The sequence below is a fragment of the Bufo gargarizans genome, chromosome 1, assembly GCF_014858855.1.
Source record: "Bufo gargarizans isolate SCDJY-AF-19 chromosome 1, ASM1485885v1, whole genome shotgun sequence".
Lineage (NCBI taxonomy): Eukaryota > Metazoa > Chordata > Amphibia > Anura > Bufonidae > Bufo > Bufo gargarizans.
Genome location: NC_058080.1, coordinates 386,512,037 through 386,535,580, shown reverse-complemented (window position 1 = coordinate 386,535,580; position 23,544 = coordinate 386,512,037). Strand labels below are relative to the sequence as shown.

The following is a 23,544-nucleotide window of genomic DNA, read 5'->3' as shown; positions in this document are numbered from 1 at the left end:
TGGCCGCTAGCACATCCGCAATACCCAGTCCCCGAAGCTGTGCGTGCTTTTATTGTGTAATAATAATAAATAAATAAAAAAAAACACTATTTGATACATATGCAAAGTAACCTTGCGGATGTGCTAGCGGCCATCTAACAACCCATGTCCTCAGCTCTATACACAAAATCCCAGCGACAGGTTCCCTTTAAAGGGGATGTCTACTTTTTTATATTGATGACCTATCATAAGATCAGTGAGAGCCTATCTGGCTGCACCCCTGCCGATCAGCTGTATGAAGAGAAATCAGAACTCGCACCAGTGCTGTGTTCTCTTCTGTCTGCTCACAGTTAACGGTGTAATTACAGCCCCACTGTCTCATTCCCTTCTATGGGATGGCACCCTTCTATTCACTTGAACAGAAAGGAGCTGTCCTATTGAAATGAATGGGGCAGTGGCGTTCTAGTTACACTGCGAGCAGACAGAAGAGAACACTGCGCTGGTACGAGTTCGGCTTTCTCTTCATACAGCTGATCAGTGAGGCTGCAGGCAGTCAGGCCCCCACTGATTTTTCCAGTCGGCGTTTGTAGTCTACAGTCTTTGGGTTTCACTCTACAGTCTACTCTCGGTTATCCATTGATACCAGTGTGTTACTCTGACTCTGTATCCTTTATCTCTGCTTTCCTGAAAGCTCATGATCACTCATTTATGCTGAACTCTAACATTTTGATCATAACTTATCTTAAAAGAATGTTTATGAGCTGTCCAGAAATAACAGATAAGGACTCCCGTCAAAGCAGCTCGCTGATGGATTTGAGTGAAACCTGAAAGATGTAAAAGCAACTGCAGAAATTTTTTCATAAAGACCAAATGAAACAAAATGCCCCAAAAATGTGAACCCTGCTCCAAAGGGTTCACATGGCCCTGAAATAGTAACATGAGAGAAAATGGATATTAAAGCTAATTAAAACTGACTCCATTGGAGAAAATGTTACTAATTGCTTGTATTCATGTAACATAGCAGAAAGAGGTAATGTTCTTACCAAAAATGTTTCAGAATCGGGCTCCTTTGCTGGCTTTAAGCCATTCATCCGTGGACTCGAAGGTTCATTATCAGACAAAACTATCACGTCTGGAGAGGGAGACCTCTTCTCTCTCTTCATTTCGCTGAACAAAATAAATAAGCTAGGCATTAGCCTTGCCACCCACAAGCATTCAAAGCCTGATCTACCACTGCCATCATCCCCAGAACTTGACTGAGAAGTGTAGTACTTAAGGGCATTTGTCGGCAGATTTGTACCTATGACACTAGCTGACCTGTTGTACTTGGCAGAGGCTCATTTGCTTATAATAAAACAAAAATTTTCTTAGCAATGCAGGCACATATGACATGTTACCAACACAGATATCTTCAGCTGCCAGGTGCATATGTAACATATCAGTTTCATAGGTACAAATCTGCTGACAGATGTACTTTAAAGGCACTGAATCAAATATTCTACACACTGTTTGCAAGATACACAGATAGACAGTGAACATCAGGGTCATTGTTAGTGATCTACCAAACTAAAAGCAAAAACAGATTAGTCTCACAGAAGCCATTTATCACATTCATTGGATAGGCGATAAGTGTCTGATCACTGGGAGCCAGAATGGTGGGACCCCCATCAATCACTAGAATGCAGATCATCACTGAGGAGTCTGGGCAAAGCAGTTGGCACATATGCACCCTCTAATCCAGTCAATGTTTATGGGACCATTGTCTACATCAGCACTGTAGACATGGAATTGAGCAGCAGGGCATATACAGGACTGCGGTGCCATGCAAACTCCTCATTGTATCCGTAGAGGAGGAAGAGCTGCTCGGGACCCCCCATTCTACTGAAGGTGGAGGCATCCTGAGGATAGCTCATCATCATCATTAGCCTGTAGTGCTCACAGCATCAGGCACGTTTCTAGACATTTTAGTAATCCTATTGACAGACAGCGCTAGGTCAGTCTGTGCGAAGCCTGAAATGACTGACATGGGGTACAAATAGATTATATTAAATAGAAATGCACCTACAGGATTATGAAAGCAACCGGATTTATTCCCTTTAATCGGTTGCTGGCATTAGTAGCACAGGTTTCTGTCTTTAATCTGAGCAGAGGATTTTTAACAATTAGTTACCTGGAAAGGTACGGTACATATAAGAATGTGAACATGTGTTACACGCCAGACTACTGGTTTATATGGGACATGGTCACAAAGTTAGCACATCAGAGAGAAGGTAGAAGATGGTTTTCTATGCATTTCACATATAGCCACAGTAGCATCTAGATCTGCTCACTAAAGGGGTTTCCTCATAATCACCCATCCACAGGATATGCAAGGAGTAACTGGGCGCAACCCCCCCCCCCAATCACAAGAACTGGATTTCCGTGACCCATTTGAAGGGAGCAAGGGCAGAGCACGAGCACTGCCACTCCATTCAAAGTCAATGGAATTTCCGAAATACTTGCTGTATTTTCCAACATAATTCTGCAGCGTCTTTTCTTACAAAACCCTGTTGTACTGTTCCTGTGACTTACATTACCAGTTGGGTTTGTGTCCTTACACATACACAATCAGTGCTGACAGTACCGGATTGTGGACAGACATCCCTCCGATAGCAAAGAGTAACATCCAACTCTCAAATTATTCATAATTTCCAAAGAGGAGTAACAGAGGACCACAACCATGCAGAGTTAAAGGGGTTCTGCAGTTTGTTTTAACTGATGATCTAGCCTCTGATCGGTGGGGTTTCGACACCCGGGACCCCTGCCGATCAGCTGTTTGAGAAGGCAGCGGTGCTGGCAGGAGTGCCGCAGCCTTCTCACCGTTTACCGCTGGCCCAGTGACGTCACGACTAGCATCAACTGGCCTGGGCGGGGCTAAGCTCCATTCACGTGAACAGAGCTTAGCTGCCCCCAGGCCATTGATGCTAGTCGTGACATCACTGGGCCTGCGGTAAACAGTAAGAAGGCTGCGATGCAGCTGCCTTCTCAAACAGCTGATCGTGGGGGTCCCGGGTGTCGGACCTCCGCCGATCAGATGATCTATCCAGAGGATAAATCATCAATTTAAACAAAATGTAGAACCCCTTTAAGAGAAAATTTGTTCCAGTATTGTTATTTTACCCTAAGTTCACACCTGAGCGTTTTACAGCGCATTCAAACGTGCTGTAAAACGCTCAACACGTGAAAACCAATGCTTCCCTATGGCCCTGGTTCACACTTGAGCGTTTTACAGCACGTTTAAACGCGCTGTAAAACGCCCGACGCATAAACAAGTTCTTGAGCTTTTTTTGGGGGCGTTTGTCGTGCGTTTTGGCCCATAGACTCATTGGACAACACTGCAGTCAATCACACAAATGCGTGTTTACTATTGCAAAAAACGCGCAACAAATACGCGCGTCTCAGAAACGCTCAGGTGTGAACCCAGGGTTATGGGAATACAAGTAGGAGAGCCGACAGGTCCTCTTTAGTATGTGAGAAAAATAGCTGGAGTGTTATTTGTGACAGCTGCCACTAGATGGCACACAATCCTTCAAATATGCAGTTTATACCATCATGCTTATTTCCCATGATAGCGCCATCACCTGACAACTCCACCCAAAATGCATAATTACCGCTTTGGTGGTTAATGCATTGCTTATTAGTGAAGCATTTTGAGATACTGATCAGGCGATTAGAATATCCGCACAGACCTTAGTCTGCAGCACGTAAAATGCAGTCTGTTGTAGTCACAGCACTTTACTTAAAAAAAATAAAAAAAAAATAAAGTAAAGTAGAGACAGAACATCTGTTGGAGGTCCCTTGGCATAACTGATCAATGGGGGTCCCAGGAGCTGGACCCCCACTGATGTGCTATTAAAAAGCCTACCCTGGGGTTATCAAAAATCTGATCCCAGAAAAACCCTATGGAAGGGCAGTGCATTAAATCTACAGCACTCTGATCTGAAAAGATTTTACCTCCTCCCTGCTTTTACCGACCAACGCTGCCCAAGATTACTGCTAAGAATGTAAGATAAAGCGCCAAGCGGGTCTGTCACCGTAATATGCTGCTCTCATGAATGCACTAAAGTCATATTGTTCCAGCAGCCCTAGTGGGAACATTCAGTAAGACTTGTCAGTAACGGCTTGTGCACCTGCAAACAGCAGGTCCGCAATATATGGGCACTGGCCGTGTGCGCTCCGTATGACCAATCAGACGATCACATAAACTTGATGGAGTGCTTCAGTGGGATTTCAGTCCACGCCTCCACGCCGCAAAATAATAAATGTTCTATTTATTTATTGTGGATTGAAGACTCATTCAGGTGAATACGTCCGCATCACACGGCTGGTGCCCGTGCATAGCGAGCCCTAAAGGGTAAGATTTAATGGATTTAAGGACTGGACAAATCTCAGATGGGTTTATGAGCCGGGTGCACACAGCAAGACAGGATGAGCGTCTGGACTTATTCCCCACTTGAGAGATACTGCTCCTTTACCATGGAGAAGTGTATTCTGTCTGCTTACACCCCCCAGTAGTATAAAAAATAAAAACACAACATCTTTTAATCCCTGGTCCTATTCACCCTGATAGAGCTCTATTAAGGTGAATAGGACTTCACACTCTCCCTGCATAGTACACACAGCAACAGGGCGATTACCACGGCAGTCAGGGCTTGAGTAGCATTCTGGCTGCCATGGTAACCGATCGGATTTTGTGGCCATTGCTACCAATGATTTTAATACTGGGGGGTGGGGTGGAGGACGCACTGCGCCACCAATGATAATTAACGTTTAATTCAGGAGGCGGGCGTGCCAGCGCAGAATCACATAGACGGCACCCTGCCTCTGACAGGGAGCTGCGATCAGCGGCGGCAGTTAACCCCTCAAGTGCAGCACAGCTTCCTGTCATATAGGCTAGGCACCGCCTCCTGTATTTGTATTATACGTTTATCATCATTGTTGGCGCAGTGAGCCTGCCCCTCCTCCTCCCGTCTCTCCACATTGGCAGCTAAGCACAGGGGGGAGGGAGAGTGTGACTTCTTCTACCCTGTGCTGCTGAGGGAACATGGCAGCAGCGCGTTCATGTTCTGTGATGTTCATGCCGCCTTATCGGCAAGGTTAGATGCAGATACCAATAACTTTGAAAATCATGAATATACATGCACACAACCAAGTGCGGTTTACAAATTGCAGATCTGGAGAAAAAAAAAAAAAGGGGGGGGGGGGGATGTCATCCGTATGCATTCCGTTTTATTTTTATTTTTTTTGCGGATCTATTTTAACAATCCTTAAAACGGACAAGAATAGGACATGTTCTATTCGGAACGGACATACTGATGTGGACAGCACACAGTGTGCTGTCCGCATTTGTTTGCAGACCCATTGAAATGAATGGGTCCCCACCTTATCCGAAGGGGGGGGGGGGAGAAAGAAAAAAAAAACTGAACGGACATGGAAACAAACAACGTTCGTGTGCATGTAGCCCAACTCCGATAATGGGTCGATCCCTAGTGCTCATTTATGTCATGAAACACTGACGCTTGCTGAATGTCAGTGGAGTGTCACATGATTGGCCATGGATGCATTACACAGGAATGACCGAGTTATGGGCGATACCACTCTGCTGTACAGATAGGGGTCAACCACCTGATAGGAGGTAACTAGAGAAGAGAATCATTTTATCCAATCAGCAGGGCTTCTTCATTTGCACAAGAAGATTAGACAAAATGATTTTAACAGTCCTGCTGATTGGACAAAATGTTTCTGTAGCATTTTTAAGCTCATCTCTAAAAAGGTAAGTAAGCAAAATGTTAAATACATGTATACAGTGGTCCCTCAAGTTACTATATTAATTGGTTCCAGGACAACCATTGTATGTTGAATAATTGGTTCCAAAGCCCCAAAATGTCATCCAAGATCAGAGAAAATGAAGATTTAAGAAAAATAAGCCGATCATTAAGACTGATAAAACAAGTCCTTACATAAAAAAGTCAGGAATAGCTTCTAACTGGTAACTAATCCAGCTATTTCACCAGAGAAGAGACCTTGATTGGTTGGATCCGAGTCTGAGACATTGTATATTGAGTCTGGTTTCAACTTACGATGGATCAGAAAAGACCATTGTATCTTGAGGCATCACTGTATTAAAAACAAACAAAAAAAAAAAAAAACGGAATGCCCCTTTAAAGCTGTCCAGAATCTGCAGTGATATGGCATGGCTGAGGCTGGGTGAACAGAGAATAAAGGGGACAGAGCAGTAGGGGATTGATAAGGTATTACTTCAAACCTGTACACCAAATACAGATGCTGCCTGCATACTATATAAGGGAGATGAAGCATGCTGCCATGAAGAGGTTCCTCTACCCTCCTGATGTCCCGATACTGATCATTTCCTCCTCCTGGTACATGGCCTAAACTTCACAAAAATCTGCTCGTATGCATTTGTGACAGACAGCCCGAGCACAGTGGAGGCATACAAGACATACCATGCTACTTAAACACAAATGGGCGAGTACTGTGATGTGTCGTTTTAAAACCTACCTCTTTGAGGTGCTCATATCCATTGGTTCTTCTCCCGTTGGTACCTCCACTTTAATAGTGGCCTTCACCTCTCCACTTTTGAGAAGTCCCGGCATACCGTCAGATCCAGATTCTGCCTTCATCATGAGATCCCCATCCAACAGCCCCTTCTCCAGTTTTAACTTCTTGTTGTCAGTGTCATTCTCTGTCACCTCTCTCTCCAGCGCTCTCTTTTGACTCCGTGTCCGGCATGCTTCATCCGCCATATCGTCGTCCTAACAAGAAGAAACATGGTGTTGTAGAATCAATCATTTGCACAACTGCAATTACATTACTATCAATTAGGTTTATAGGGGTAGGTCTGACCCCATGGTGGTAATCATACTTTGGGTACTTTCAGACTTGCATTTTTCTTTTCCGGCATAGAGTTCAATCAAAATGGTTCAATGCCGGGAAAGAACTGATCAGGCATATCCCCATGCATTCTAAATGGAGAGTAATTCGTTCAGGATGCATCAGGATGTCTTCCGGTCAGTCATTTTGAATGATCAGGCAAAAGAGAAAACCGTAGCATGCCATCTCCGGCATTTTTTTCTCCATAGGAATGCATTAGCTCAAAATACCGGAATGCCAGATCCATCCTTCCGGTCTGGGAATGCGCATAACGAAAAAAAGGTGGAAAAATATAATGAATGCAGGATCTTTTTTGCCGGATGACACTGGAAAGATGGATCTGGCATTTCAATGCATTTTTGTTACTGATCAGGCATTCTTCAGACTGATCAGGATCTTGATCAGTCTTACAAATGCCATCAGTTGACATACATTTTGCCGAAACTGCTTGCCGGATCACTCTGCCACAAGTGTAAAAGTAGCCTTACCTGATCCCCACTGCTGGATTTCTTTTGGCTCCACTGCTGTCTCACCAGCTCTGCAGGTCCTTGGTCTCCCTGCAACAACATCTGGTTTGATGCCAGGTCATGTGAACGCTGCAGTCAGTGAACACATCACATGACCACAGCGGCCAGTAGTTGGCTGTAGCAGTAGTCATGTGACCCAGCATCAAACCAGATGTTGACATGGGGAGACCCAGGAAAGGTCCCCAAGTGTAGCCACCCCTTTTAACTGAACATTTTCCAGTGTTTGAAGGGAGTCCGTCACCTGTGCTATGGAGCTGACATGGTCCTCACTATTGTGCGCACACATTTACAATGTATTCCATCAACAGTTTGCGGGCGCTCAGTGGGGAAACGGGGGTGAGCACTAGGGATCGACCGATTATCGGATTTACCGATATTATCGGCCGATATTCAGGATTTTGAACGCTATCGGTATCGGCATCTATTTTGCCGATATTCCGATAGTGTATATGGGAACACAGATCGCGCTGCTGACAGCGCTCTCCGTGTTCCCTCAGCAGCAGCACAGGGGAGAAGGAGCAGTGTCTCCTCCCCCCTGTGCTGCTGCTGCCGCCAATGAAAGTACAGGGGACAGGAGGAGGGGAGGAGCGATGTCCACTGCTCCACCAATGAAGATTAATCTATCATTCATTCATATACAGGAGGCGGGAGCTGCAGGATCACATAGCCGGCTCCAGACCTCTATGAGCTGTAGCTGCGATCTGCGGTAGTTAACTCCTCAGGTGCCGCGGATCGCAGCTACAGCTCATAGAGGCCGGGAGCCGGCTATGTGATCCTGCAGCCAGCTCCCGCCTCCTGTATATTAATAAATTAGAGATTAAGCTTCATTGGTGGCGCAGTGCGCCCCCCCAAGCCCCCCAGTATCAGACATTGGTGGCGCAGTGCGCCCCCCCTCCCCCCCAGTATTAAGCAGTGGTGCGCCCCCCCCCCTCCCCCCCACCCCAGTCGCAGTGCGCCCCCCCACAGGATCCCCTCTCCCCTGCTCCTCCGATCGGAGCCCCAGCAGTGTAATGCTGGGGTTCCGATCGGTTACCATGGCAGCCAGGACGCTATTGAAGCCCTGGCTGCCATGATAAGCTCCATGCACAAAGCACAGAGCAGCAGGGACAGTGTGAGATCCTATTCACCCTGATAGATCTCTATCAGGGTGAATAGGACAAGGGTTCTAGTCCCTAAGGGGGCTAAAAGTTAGTTAAAAAAAAAAAAAAAAGTAAAAAAAAAAAAAAAAAAAAAAAAAAAAATAACACCAAAATATTAAATATAAATGAAAAAGAAAGATTTACAAAAAAAAATACACATTAACAATAAACATAATTTTCAGCAGATTTGTGGGAATTTTTTTTTTTTTTTTCAAAAATGAAAATTCCCAGAATATCGGTATAAATTATCGGCTATCGGCCTGAAAGTCCACAAATTATCGGTATCGGTATCGGCCCTAAAAAATCAATATCGGTCGATCCCTAGTGAGCACTCCCTGTAAATACAAATTTACACATCTGGATACTGAACATGATGAAACCATATAACTGCATGATGCTCCTGAGGAATACAAAAGCTGACCTGCCCTGTGGTTTGTGTGTGCTTTACAAGGCTGGCACAAGAGTCTGTGGCACCTATAAACTAATTCCCATCTGGTATCTTACAGCACCTACAACTAGTGTACATGTCCCTTTTTCCAGGACCGCATTGGATAGCATACAGCTCTGAGAAGGGGACAGTGAACCCCAGGTGGCATTACGTTGTGACATCAAGTCCCCACGTGACCTTCATTTTCCCAGGATGCTGCTGGAGACACAAAAGCACTTTCTGGAAAACCGGCCTGAACTGGTTCCAGACAACAAGAGCTGCGAGTGGCGTTAACCCCTTGCAGTGACACTGCCCCCACACCTTCATGGCCTGTTGCTTCTGGCATTCCTGTACAGAGTCCAAAAGAGCATCACTCAAAGTGAAATTATAGCACGATTATGCCAGTCAGCCCTAGCTGTAGGGCCATTAGCTTTATGCTCTGATCATAGCTGACAAGTCCACAGCACGCGACATTGCATGCACCAGGTAACCAAGATGGGAAAAGTAAAGCGCAACTCCGCCATGTTCACAAGTGTGGTCTGTTTGCACAAGGTACAACATCCCTTCTCTTTACACCAGCCGGGTACCTGGTGCACAGCTTGTGGCAAATAACGGCAAAAGGGGGCATTCATTTATCTCCACAAGTCCCATAGAGGATGAATGCAGAGGCATGGCGCATGCTTGACCTGCTGCTCTATCAGGACGGAGAAACTTGGCCCCCGTTGTCGGGATTAATCAGGGTCCCATCAGTTATCCTCTATCCTATGAACAGGGAGTAACTTGAGAGCCAGTATATAGCTAATGCATAATCACTAGAGAAGTAAATTAATACTCATTTCTGTCATCGCCTTGCTTCTACTAAAGGAGGCTGAACACCTGGACATGGATGGATGCTAACCTAATTTGTTACAATCTACCAGCTTGGAGTCCAAGCTCATCATTTTGGAGAGCATCCCCCAAGACTAGGTATAGATGGATCCACATCAGAGCTGAGAGATTTACTTTCAGCAGATGAAAATCTAAGAGAGAGAGTGTTCTCATTCACCGACAGTGAGGAAATTAAAACAGAGTATAAGAGTGCTGTATAACTTTTCATTCATATAGAGATGGAGCTTAAAGTTTTTTTTTCAGGACCTTTTAACTCATCAACTATTGAGTAGGTCATCAGCACCTGATCCATTGATCAGCTTTTCGAAACTGCAGTAATACCGAGGCCTTTTTGTAGCTGTCCCTAGGCCAGTGACATTATGTTCATCAGTCACATGGCCTAGGCACAGCTCAGCCCCGTTCAAGTCAAAAGGTCTGAGCTGCGATGCAAAGCACAGCCACTATCAAATGGACGGCGCTGTGATTAGTGATCTGTGGCGCTACCGCAAGCTCTGCTGCCTTCTCAAATAGCTGATCTGCGGAGTCCCAGGTGTGGGGCCCCCACCTATCAGAAACTGAGGGCCTATCCAGCAGATAGGTCATCAGTTAAAAATAAAATAAAAAAATTCTTCAGGGTAAGGCCGAATGCACACGGCCGTGAGCGGTCCGTGGAACCAGGGGCTGAATTCCTGCTGAGAGCAGGAGTGCACAGCATCATTGGTTGCTATGACGCCGTGCGCTTCCTGCTGCCGTCGCAGTACAGTAATACACTGGTATAGATCATACCAGTGTATTACTGTATTGCAGCGGCAGCAGGGAGCGCACGGCGTCCTAGCAACCAATGATGCTGTGCACTCCTGCTCTCAGCAGGAATCCAGCCCCTGGTTCCACGGACCGCTCACGGCCGTGTGCATTCGGCCTAAGGCTACACAAGGCATCTATGTGTTAGTTTTCCACAGAGGAAAATTTCCATTACAAAAACCTCACAAGATGTGGTGCAAAGCTTAAAGGGGTTCTGCAGTTTGTTTTATACTGATGACCTAACCTCTGGATAGATCATCAGCTGTTTGAGAAGGCAGCTGCCTTATCGCTGGCCCAGTGACATCCCAACTAGTATCAAATGGCCTGGGCAGGGCTAAGCTCCATTTAAGTGAACTGAGCTTAGCCCCCACCCAGGCCAGTTGATTCTAGTCGTGACGTCACTGGACCAGCGGTAAACAGTGAGAAGGCCGCGGCTCTGCCTTCTCAAACAGCTGATCGGCAGGGGGTTCCAGGTGTCGGAGCCCCGCCGATCAGATGCTGCTGATCTATCCAGAAGATTGATCATCAGTTTAAACAAACTGTAGAACCCCTTTAAATGTCATGGACATCTTTGAGGGCAATTTCCTATTATTGCACTTACTCATTTTGGGTTAGGATTGTTTTTTTCTTCAATTAGTCTTTATAAAAAATTTAGCATTTTTTTCTGCACAGCTTTTAAATTCTGCCTATTTGTCACTTCCTTTTGAACACATAGTCCCATCAGATGATGGCTGGATGTGTAGCCCTTATTAGGGATGAGTGAAATTGACTTTGGATGAAACATCTGAAGTCGCTTTGCATAAAGGTTCGTTCAAATACTGTAAGGAGCAGGGGCTCCGGTTCGGTGCCAAGTGGTACCTTGGAACAGCACCAGAGTTCGGGAAATGTTTTTTTTTTTATAGGACAAATTAATTTAGTTATTGCATGAAGTCTCGCAAGACTTCGCAAAGCAATAACTTTGGCTCATTGGAGCTAATACATTCTAATACTGTACAAAGCTTCTGCTCCATACAGTATTAGAACGAAGATTTATGCAAATTGACTTTGGATGTTTCATTTCATTCCTAGTCCTTATCCCTGAACTTCTAAAAGCTTGACTCTTATCAGTTTGATAAGAATATAGCTTAAAGGGTAACTGTCTTTTTATTGAGTATACCTGAGTTGAATGATTGTCAAAAGATCTGTAATTACCTTATAGTACCAGCTTTCATTAATGTCCCCTGTCCCTTTCCACTGCCTCTCTCTGGCTAAGGCTACTTTCACACTAGCGTTCTGAACGGATCCGCTCATATTAATGCAGACGGTGGCTCCGTTCAGAACGGATCCGTCTGCATTATAACTTAGAAAAAAAATTTAAGTGTGAAAGTAGCCTGAGCGGATCCGTTCAGACTTTACATTGAAAGTCAATGGGGGACGGATCCGCTTGAAGATTGAGCCATATGGTGTCATCTTCAAGCGGATCCGTCCCCATTGACTTCCACTATAAGTCGGAACGGATCCACTCGCCTCCGCACGGCCAGGCGGACACCCGAACGCTGCTTGCAGCGTTCAGGTGTCCGCTCACTGAGCGGAGGCTGATGCATTCTCAGTGGATCCGCCTCCACTGAGAATGCATTAGGGCCAGATGGCTGCGTTCAGGGCCGCTTGTGAGCCCCTTCAAACGGAGCTCACGAGCGGACACCTGAACGCAGGTGTGAAAGGAGCCTAAGACAACAGGAAGACGGTGGGGCGGTCCTTCACACTGCATTAGGCTTCAGGGTAAGGAGGCGTGTCTCGGTAATGCATCCGATTGGCTGGCAGGGAGCTGCTGGCTACAGCAAATGTGTATGGGAAGTGAGGGAAAGCAGTTTTGGCCTCAGAACTGGCAGAGTAGCCATCTTGAGAAGGTCCTCATATTGTAAATGTTTAAACAGCTGTAATGAAGATAAAAACTCAAGGGAAAACGTGGTATGTGAAGAAACTAAAGATTGCTTTATGCATAATGCTTCTGCAGCAGTAACATGCTAAAATTGTTTTTTTGATGAAAACACAACAGTTACCCTTTAAATTACTTATGAGCTGTCGGGAGTTCGGAGATAAGGGTCACAATTACGGGTCCCTTTATGGTCCTAGCCCACTTACAAACTTCATAACATTGAACCAATGGAACCAGAAGTTTTGCTTGCAATTGACAAACGTCAATGCAAAATTTCTGTGGACTCAAGTAGAACACTTCATGCGCCTGAGCTCCGACCATGGACATCTGCTGCGTTTTCCACATTTTAAGGCGCTTGTAGCGTACCAGGTCGTGCGAGCCGTGTGTTGGCCTTGTGACAGTTTCTGCTGTGTGGCTTATATAGGTGAAGCACATTAAAGCCATCCTCAAAACTCACGTCACACAAATGTGGGCACAACTGAGATTTTCTGGTGTCTTGAAGTGCTCACAGTAACCCAAAGATTTATGAATACATTTCAAAAACTGTCGCGTCCCAACCTATCCCTTGGTTGAACTTAATGGACTTGAGTCTTTTTTCAACTGTATGAACTATGTAACACTCAAAAGGGTTAACATCCATCAGATCTTGGGCTTATTCACTATCGGCCTATGCTACCACACCCCTCTTTAGGTGCAGTGGTGATATTTAGCACAGGTTACAACAATTCACTTCCATATAACCAAATATTACAACCGTGCGCTTTAACATTTTAGTGCAAGATGTGTGAAGACACTTGCGGCATGGTACTGAACGTGGTGGTCTAAATATTTGGCACCAAAGTAACACTGTATACAGTCTGGAAGTAACTAGAGACCTTTTCTATTTTCACTGAATGCAAAGGTTTGTAGATGTGCAGGGATCAATGCTCCGCTGTATCTAAATATCCATTTAGGGTCCATTCACACATCCGTAAATAGAGTCCGCAATTTTGCGAACGGGTGCCACTGCCGACCCATTAATTTTCAACGGGGCCGCAAAAAAAAAAAAAAAAAAAAAAAAAACTGCGCTGACCGCATCCACACTTCCGTTCCATGGCTCCACAAAAAAATTAATAAAAAAATAGAACATGTCTTATTCTTGTACACAACTGTGGACAAGAAAAGGCATTTCTATAATAGTGCTGGCCATGTGCGGTCCGCAAAATGCAAAATGCACATGGCCGGTGTCTGTGTTTTGCAGACGTCTGAATGGACCCTCATCGGCAGTGAAGGGGTTACTCAAGTCACAGACCTGACCAGGCTGTCCTTAATTCCTTGTAATGCAGCACACTTCCTAAGACGTCTTTAACACATCTCTCCAGGTTGAGCGACACCATTTCGAGAACAGACAACATTTTTGGGCCAAACACGATTTTCTTGACTTCTGACCGGCAAGTCTGAATCATAAACAAAAAACAAAAAAACAAAAAAAAAAAAAAAACACACCAGGTCTGGGAGAAGACCATAAAAGAAAACCTGTACTTTGCAGCATTGTGGCGGTACTATACAAACTACCCATATGCTAACAGTTAGGCACCTAAGCCTTCACAAACATGCCAAGGAAGCTGAGAGAAGCAAGTCCAATCAGTGAAGACCATGCTGAGACATATAGAAATATAATGGTTGGCCTTTCCGAGGTGTATTCCTCAAGCGCGCACGGATGGTACAAACAGGAATGTAATAGAGATGCCGAACACATTAATGCCGACAGACAGCAGAAGGAGGAGAGAAAAAATAAAAAAAAAAAAATAAAATCCTCACACTGGGAAGTCAGAGGAATTTGCAGTGTGAAGCCAGCAGTGGGAGCAGCGAGACAAAAAGGGACGCAGCAACACAGCAGCTCTTGAGGATCGGCCAGCTTACAGCTGTCTGCCAGAGCACAATGGGTTAAGCTCTGCCATTTTGGTGTCATTCACTGATATGTCCATTAACGGTGTTACAGAGTAAAATGGAAGTCGTTAACCCTTCCCCTCCAGCAATCAGCCGGAGAAGGAAGTAAAGTGCTCTTCTGCAAAAGTTACCGCATTTTTCTCACTATGAAGGAAGCCTCAAATTTATGTCAATGTCTCATGAAGGGAGGGGGTGGAGGAGAAGAGGGAGGGGGACAGCAAAAAAAAAAAAAAAAGCGCGATTGAGATTGGAAGTTCATATTTCACAGCTCGTGCCTTACACGTTACTGGAGATCCTCTGGCAAGCACAAGGGAAACATCACAGCCAGAAAAACCTGATGTCTGCCCCCGCCCCCCGCGAGCTTACAAAACGCACTCATTAAGGCTTCATGCACACAGTAATGTCCATATCCAGGTTCACAGACAGATCTGCTACATACGGATACCTTCTGCTTCATTTACCTATAGTTCTTGTCAGGAATGTTTTGACTACATTCACTCCAGTGGAAAGTGCCCATGTGACATATCAAGGGTGCATTATATATAATGAGGACACTGCGAGGGGGCATAATATTCTGAAGGCACTGCAGGGGTTGGGGTAAAAAATAAATATAAAAGTTTTTTTTACAGCAGTTCAAGATGTATGCAAAACAGATGAAAAAATGGACACAATTTGTGGACCAAAAAATACGTACGGTCATGTGCATGAGACCTTAGGTCCGCATTATACGGGTACCAGCTGTGCGCACTGTATCACGGATGTGGACCCATTCTCTTGAATGGGACCGCAATCCTGATTATACGATGCAGTGCGGAACAGAGGGACGGATCGGAAGCCCACAGAAGCACTCAGCAATGTACTACTTTTTTGCGGTGCAGATCGCAGACCCCATTTAAGTGAATGGGTCCGTGTCTGCAAACAGTGGGCACATGGTCGGTGCCCGTGCATTGCAGTCTGCAATTTGCGGATCCGCAGCAACAGTCGTGTGCATGAGCCATTTTGTTTTTCCACACATGTGCACACTGGTGCATTTTTGCAGTATAAGGACTCATGCACACGACAGTTGTGTGTTTTGCAGTCCGCAAATTGCGGATCCACAAAACACGGATGGCATCCGTGTGCTTTCCGCCATTTGCGAAACGGCACGGACAGCCATTGATATAACTGCATATTCTTGTCCGCAAAACGCGGACAAGAATAGGACATGATATATTTATTTTGTGGACCATGGAACGGAGCAATGGATGCGAACAGCACACGGAATGCTGTCCGCATCTTTTGCAGCCCCACTGAAGTGAATAGGTCCGAACCCGAGCCGCCAAGTGCATGAGGCCTAAAGGCCAGTTCCAGATGTTGGCCAAAAGTCTGTCAAAAGCATGAATGGGTGGCATTTAAGTGGCATGTTGATACATTTGTCTTTTTTTCTGCATTTTTCTAACTTCTCTACAAGGAAAAATACAGCATGATGGGAGGGGGACAATGCGTTTGTGGGGAAGAAAAAATAAAAATAAAAAATCAAACGGTAAAGAAAAACTGTTTCTATGACAACTTTTTAGTGAGCGAAAACCACCACCGTAAAATGTATGTTTGTAGAGGACCTTACAGAGTTTTTTCATTAACCACTTATTATCCAGTGTGAACAGAGGTAGTCCATTCACCGACAATACAGTGCTTGGTTATCTCCAACAGTACCATAGAAACACCGGGGGACTAGTGAACCCCTATTCTCTGGATGGCAGGGTGTCCCAGTGACCAGTGTTCCTCACCTCCAGTCCTCAGGGCCCACCTAACGGTCATGATTTGACAACATCCACACAATGAATACCTGTTGTAAGTCCTGATGCATGGACACTCATATCACCTGCTTTAAAGAGGTTGTCTCAAAGACAATGGGGGGCATATCGCTAGGATATGCCCCCATTGTCTTATATGTGTGGGTCCCACCGCTGGAACCTGCACCTATAGAGAACGGAGCCCCGAAAGTGAAGGAGGGCGCATCCATTTTCTATGAGGCCGGAGATAATGGCCGAGCGCTGGCTCAGCTATTTCCGTCGAGCCGATAAGAGTGAATGGGAACGGTGGCCGGTCATGCGCGGTGCACTCCTATTCACTTCTATGGGGAGCCGGCTTGGTGGTGGCCGGACCAGAGTCCTCCAGCCACCACCTTGCGGGGCTCCGTTCCCAATATAGGTGCAGGTCCCAGCGGTGGGACCCGCACATATAACACAATGGGGGCATAACCAATCTATGATAAGACAACCCCTTTAAAGGGAACCTGTCACCGGGATTTTGTGTATAGAACTGACGACATGGGTTGCTAGATGGCCGCTAGCACATCCGCAATACCCAGTCCCCATAGCTCTGTGTGCTTTTATTGTGTAAAAAAATAAAAGATTTTATACATATGCAAATTAACCTGAGATGAGTCCTGTCCCTGACTCATCTCATGTACAGAACTCATCTCAGATTCATTTTCATATGTATCAAATCGGGGGTTTTTTACACAATAAAAGCACACAGAGCTATGGGGACTGGGTATTGCGGACATGCTAGCGGCCATCTAGCTGCCCAGGTCTTCAGCTCTATACACAAAATCCCAGTGACAGGTTCCCTTTAAGGCTACATTCACACAACCGTATGCGTTTTGCGGTCCGCAAAACATCAATGATGTCCTTTTGGCACTCTTATTGCATCAGGTTTTTTTTGTGGATCCATTGTCACAATGCCCATCCTAGTCTGCAAAATGGACAATAGGACAAGCTCCATATTTTGGTTGCGGGGCTACGGAACGGATATACGGATGCGGACCGCACACTGTGTGCTGTCTGCGTTTTTTGCGGACCCATTGAAATAAATGGGTCCTCATCCAATTTGCAAATAAATAAAATAACACGGAACAGACACGGAAACAAGATACGTTCGTGTGAAAATCCTGAAAACATGACTGGCAGATGGACCCCGAGGACTGGAGGTGAGGAGCACTACCAGTGACCATACATTCATTGCCTATTCTCAGCATTGGCGATTCATGCGCCATGTAAAAACCCCTTTAGGGGCATTTGTGGTAGAAACGGAGCTTGAAGAAACCCATGCTGTAGATACAACCCCATTTACATGTATGGAATAGATTTTTCAGTCAGAAATTGCTACGATTCTGCCACCTTTGAATACAGAAATTCTGCATGAATCTGTGTAGATTTCTGTGTTCCACACCAAATACTTGTGTTTTTTGGATTCAGATTAGACCTGAATTTGCTGTAGATCTCACCCTTGCCAAGGGTGAAAACTGCATTAAAAACAGGGTACAGATGTTTAAATCCGCCAAGTAGGTCAATTTCCTCACAGGTGAAAGAAAAAAAAAAAAAAGTATACATGATATTTGTCTAATCTGTCAACTTTTCTGGTACTTTACCATGCCGTGGTTTCCCTGCAGAATACACAACATGTGCCTAAAGCTACATGCACTCATTGCAGATTACATGCAGTTCTTCTAAGCGGATTTTGAGAAGGAAAACGGCAGCGTAATACAGTACCAGCAAAGTGAATGAGATTTGGCAAATGTCATGTACACACTGCGGGTTTAGTAGTGAGGAAACCCACCTGCTGTGCAGATCTTAAAACCCAGAGGATGTCAATCGCTCGTGTGATTCCACATCTTATGTATAGTGAATTTCCCCATAGACTTCATTGGGGTTATCAATATAAAAAAAAATCTGCACCAAAAATACAATAAATAGTGTGGATGTGTTTTATGTGCTTTTCATACTCAAGCGGTATTCAGATGTATATCGCAATGGGTGCATTGACTTTAATGGGTTAAACCGAGTTGAAAGGATTCATCTTTGGACCGTCTGACCAGAGTTCTATGCTGTTCTGGAATATTTGCCGGACAGAATAACATGGTAGACTGCAATATTCTGTCCAGCAAAGAAACGACCCTCGGGTTTCTTCCACAGGTTTGCATTTTGTAAGCAGAGGGTCCATCTGCAGCTTTAATCCCATTCAATCTGGTTAATCTGCAAGTGGACACCTGCTGTGGTCTCTAACGGTGTCCCCACCAAGGAGGAACATGCCCTGGCCCAGTCTGAAAACCCAAAGCCACGTGTAAAACAGAGCGCACTCATTCATAACAAAGGGTGCTGGTTTGTATGAACAACCTGTGATGCTTCTCCTATCCGCTGGATCCACTTCTCGTTTTGGCTCTGAAAACTGACCTTTTGGATCCGCTTTTAGGCCTCTTTCACACGAGCGTGACAGATTGGCTCTGGATGCGTTCAGTGAAACTCACACCATTTTGCAAGCAAGTTCAGTCAGGTTTTGTCTGCGATTCCGTTCAGTTTTTATCATTCGGGTGCAATGCGTTTTGATGCGTTTTTCTTCACGTGCGTGATAAAAAAAAAAAAAAACGCAGAATATAGAACATGCTAAGTTTTTACGCAATGCCAAACTGATGCGTGAAAAACAGCGCTCATGTACACAGACCTATTGAAATGAATCGGGCAGGATTCAGTGTGGGTGCTATGCGTTCACGTCACGCATTGCACCCGCATGGAAAACTTGCTTGTGTGAAAAAAGCCTAAGAGTCCATTCAGACGTACGTGGTGCATTGCAGATCCGCAAAACACGCGGCCGGCACCTCCATACAACTGCCTATTCCTGTCTGCAATTGCGGACAATAGGACATGTCCTATTCTTTTTCCGGAGCCGCGGACCGGAGAACGAATCCATTCCGTCCCCATAGAGAATAAATGGGTCGGCACCCATCCCGCAATTTGCGGAACAAATGCGGATGTTTGTATGGAGCCTAGTAGTGATAAGGCATATGCAGCTCCATCTCACGTATATACTTGAGGACCAGCCATGGCCATTATTGTCATCACCGAGGACCTCTTCATGAAAGATTTCAGGGCCACATGGCTGCCTCTCCTTGCAGGATTTCATATGGAGGTTTGTCACTCAAATGCAGTTGTCGGATGCCATACTGCCCTGAACTAAAGCCTTATTACTGAGATGTTCTCTTTCAGAAGCAACATGGATGTACGGTGATGGCAGCAGCACTCACTGGAGCACCACTGCTAGTGAGGAGCGAAGCCAGCTTCGGATGTTACATCTGAAGTCGCTTCGTTCAAAACTTCAGATTAAGGCCTTATGCACGCGACAGTATTTTTTTCACGGTGCGCAAAACGGGGTTCCGTTGTTCTGTGAGCCGTTTCGGTTTTTGTGTGTCTTCCTTGATTTTTGGAGGATCACCAGACATGAAGGAAAGTGAAAAAAAAAGTCAAGTTTGCCTTGCAAATGATAGAAGAAGGGAGAAAAAAAAAAAAAAAAAAAAAAAAAAAAAAAAAAAAAGGACACCGATCACAGACGCAGATGTCAATCTTGTGTGCATCCGTGTTTTTTCATGGACCCATTGACTTGAATGGGTCCGCAAACCGTTGTTCGTGAAAAAAATAGGACAGGTCATCTTTTTTTCACGGACTGGAAACATGGATCACGGACGCGGATGACAAACGGTGCATTTTCCACGGACCCATTGAAAGTCAATGGGTTCGCAGAAAATCACGGAAAACGGAACAACGGACACTGAACACAACAACGGTCGTGTGCATGAGGCCTAACACTGTACGGAGATCAGACTTCATACAGTATTGAGATGTACAGGCTCCGATGAGCCGAAGTTTGTTATTTGGAAAGTCGACTGGTACCTCAGACTCAAATTAGAGTTCGGATCCAAGTTTTAAAGTGGTATTCCACTTCAAAAATCAATTACCGAAGTTATCCAACAAAGTCACACGCAACTTTGTGAATAACTAACTTCGGCTCATGGGAGGCCATACATTCGAATGAATGAACAAAGCTTAATTCACTCATCACTTACTGAGGTCTTCTCAAACAGCTGATCGGCAGAGGTCCCAGATGTCGGACCCCCACCGATTAGATACTGATTACCTATCCAGAGGATCTGTCATTAGTATTAAAATCACGGAAAACCCTTTTAAAGGATAGATAGATCTATCTATCGTTTGTGTATAATCTTAGTTGCAGCATAACTGTTGCCATGAAAATGTCAGAAACCATTATGAAACCCTGTCGGCCCCCAACACATCATACAACGGATCTTGCACAAAGCAATGTAAAAACAGGTTTCAGCGACCATAAGGCACCGAGGAGATATTTAGGAATGTATATAAAGTGACAAAGCAGGTACTCTTACATGCTAGTTATAAAGCATGAACTTGGAGAGTGGGCAAAGTGTGAGGTGTAAGGCGGTTTCCGCAGGGCTGGAGGAGATGTATGTGACATGACCAGCCAGGCTGTGATGGGGGAGGGGAAAGGAGATTAGGTGCATCATTAAGATTCTGCAGGAATAAAATCTTGCATTTGCCTTGTTCTCTGCGACACAGACATGCAAACCAAACGCAACGGACAAGCTCAGGTTACAGGTTTGCTTCACTGGCCAACCAGAAAAAGGTGACAGTGGGGGAAGGGAAGAAGGAAGCATGCGTCCCAAGGCCCATCACCACTTAGCTATCCTATATCATCAGCTATTACATTTCTAGACACTGGAGGGGTGTAGCATCAAAGCATGTGTTATTTCAGCAGTCCAAAAAAAAAAAAAAAAAAAAAAAAAAAAAAAAAAAGGTAACACAAACCCCTCAAACGATGCCAAAGGGTCAGTTTGGAAAAGTGTGTATGGGTAGCTAAGTAAGACCGCGTTGGCATCGGCAGCAAGATGATCCGCTGCCTTATCTGACACAAGTGCAGGATCACCGCCTGATCCTGTTACAGTCTATAGACATCCATTGGTGATGGGTAGAATCCGGCAATGCCAGAGCTAGTGAACTCCGGCAGGCTGCTGGAAAAGTTCACTTGAGAGGAGAACATAGGGCTGTATTAGACCTGCAGATAGTCGTTCATAGCACTCTGACCATGTAATACTGCCACCAATAACCAGATGAACAGGCAAATGCTTGTTCATCAGGCAATCATAATTTTTAAGCAGGTTAAAAAGAAACCCATTATTTGCTGGCAGCAGATTATGAGGCCTAATCACACACTGCTGCCGGCATTAGGTATCGCTCCTCCTCATAGTGTGGAGAAGATCGCTGCATGTAAATGCAGAGGTCTCCTCCACAGGCACGCAAGCGTCGGGGAGGAGTTCTTGACTATCGCATTTCAGATTTATCACTGCAACTTCAGTGATAAGTCACAAAATGTGGTGAGAAGTATACCAATGCACGATTTAGGATGAGCATTCTCGTTCTAAGTCGTTAAGGGGTTAAAAAAACAAAACAAAAACACGTGGCCGACAAAGCATCACAGCAGATGCAGTTGTGTGGCGGTTTTTAATATACTCCAAAGCTAACATCACATGAGCAAGTGCGGTTTTGCAAAATAGTCTGGGAGGGTGGCATTACCTGGACCAGACAGCATGGCTGACAAACTCCCTGCACCATTGTGACTTATGATGCTGTGAGCTCCAGCTTGACTGTAGGTGTATTTTCCTGCAACCAAATGACGCTGTAAATACCGTATAATATACAGGCAGTGGGGTGGGATGTCAGGTCAGCCAAGGAACAGTTGGTCCCAGTAATGCAGTTCTCATGCAGGAATTGAGTTCAAATGACCAAATTTTTTGTAAGAGGTCATATCTAGAGAGAAGCAAATTTTGGGTTATGAAATTCATTCACGCTTCATTTGTTGGTAAAAGGTGAATTCAGTTATCACAGACCAAAACTCAATGCTTTTAGAGGGACTCTGTTATTCATTCCATCATAATAGAAGTCTATGGGCTGCAAAACGGATCTGTCCCGTTTCCATTATGTAGGCGAGTCCTATCCTGCATAACGGAAACGGGACGTATCACTTATGCAGGCCATATTCTTCTATTATGATGGAATGAATAACAGAATGCTTCTAAGGGCATCATAGAATTGCGTTATGGTCCGTGGTAACGAAATCCATAAAGCAACTCTGCTTTTACCCGTAAACGAAATGTGAACGAATTTCATAACCTGAAATTCGCTCATCTCTAGTCATATCACAGAACACTGAGCTTTTCAATCCCAGGCCAAGTGCTGATTTTGCCAATGAAAGTTTTTACTGGCTTCAGTTCCTTTAAGGGTAGGTTCAGAAAGAGCTTTTTGCAGCAGGTTTTGAGGCAAATTTCCCTTCAGGTTTTTCAGCCAAAGCCAGAAGTGGATGCCTTGCTTTATATTTCCAGTTTCTTTCAGCTCCACTCCTGGCTTTGTTTAAAAAGACCTGAAAGGAAATCTGCCTCAAAACCTTCTCCAAAAAACTAGTTAATTAAGGCCCCTAGTGGTATCTAATAAACGACTCATACTTGTCACGTGTGCTGCTGCAGCCAATGACTGGTCTCTAATGACGTGTCAATGCTGGGTTACTTACTCCTTGGGGACACATTACCACAGGCCAGTGATTGGCTGTAGAGGAGCACAATGCCTCATCTGTGAGAGAGCCAGAGACCAGAAGATCCCTGTATTGAGCCGGGGAGGACTGGAGTGGTGGGAAGCAGGCAAGTATGGTTCTTCCATTAGGTACCACATGCTAAGGGCTTATGCATACGAACGTGGGCAGCCCGTGCATTTGGGACCACAAATTGCGGTCCCCAATTCACATGTACCGTCCCGTGTGGCCAGTGCTGGCGGATGCAGACCCATTTAACTTCAGTGGGTACGTGACCCTTCCGCACAGCAAAAAAAATAAAAAATAAATAGAGCATGTTCAATTTTTGTTTTTTAGGGTGCGGAGGCATGGTAGTGCTTTTGTAGCCTTCCACTCTGCCCCGCCACTGCATATCTTGTCACGTGAACGGGTCAACATCCATGAAACTGTGCACGCACGGCCAGTGCATGTATATTGCGGACCTGCTGTTTGTGGGCACGGACCCGCTACGGTTGTGTGCATGAGGAACAAAATCCTGGAAACCTTGTTAATTCTTACTGTTAAAAAGGTTGCGGATGCTGTCACACATTGTCTTTTTGGAGACAAAAAATAAAATAAAATATA

At 45.1% G+C, this 23,544-nt stretch overlaps 1 protein-coding gene across 6 annotated transcripts in view; it reads right to left on the bottom strand.

The window, feature by feature from the left end:
- The window catches only part of GATAD2A (GATA zinc finger domain containing 2A), a 57,998-nt gene that overhangs the window by 11,704 nt on the left and 22,750 nt on the right, over positions 1 to 23,544 (bottom strand). For all 6 annotated transcript variants that reach the window (XM_044270611.1, XM_044270594.1, XM_044270603.1 and 3 more), the window contains exons 2-3: positions 6,538 to 6,791; positions 1,023 to 1,146 (exon numbers count right to left, since the gene is read on the bottom strand). In XM_044270611.1, coding sequence (XP_044126546.1) covers positions 1,023 to 1,146; positions 6,538 to 6,791 — 378 coding nt within the window. The remainder of the gene's footprint in view (positions 1 to 1,022; positions 1,147 to 6,537; positions 6,792 to 23,544) is intronic.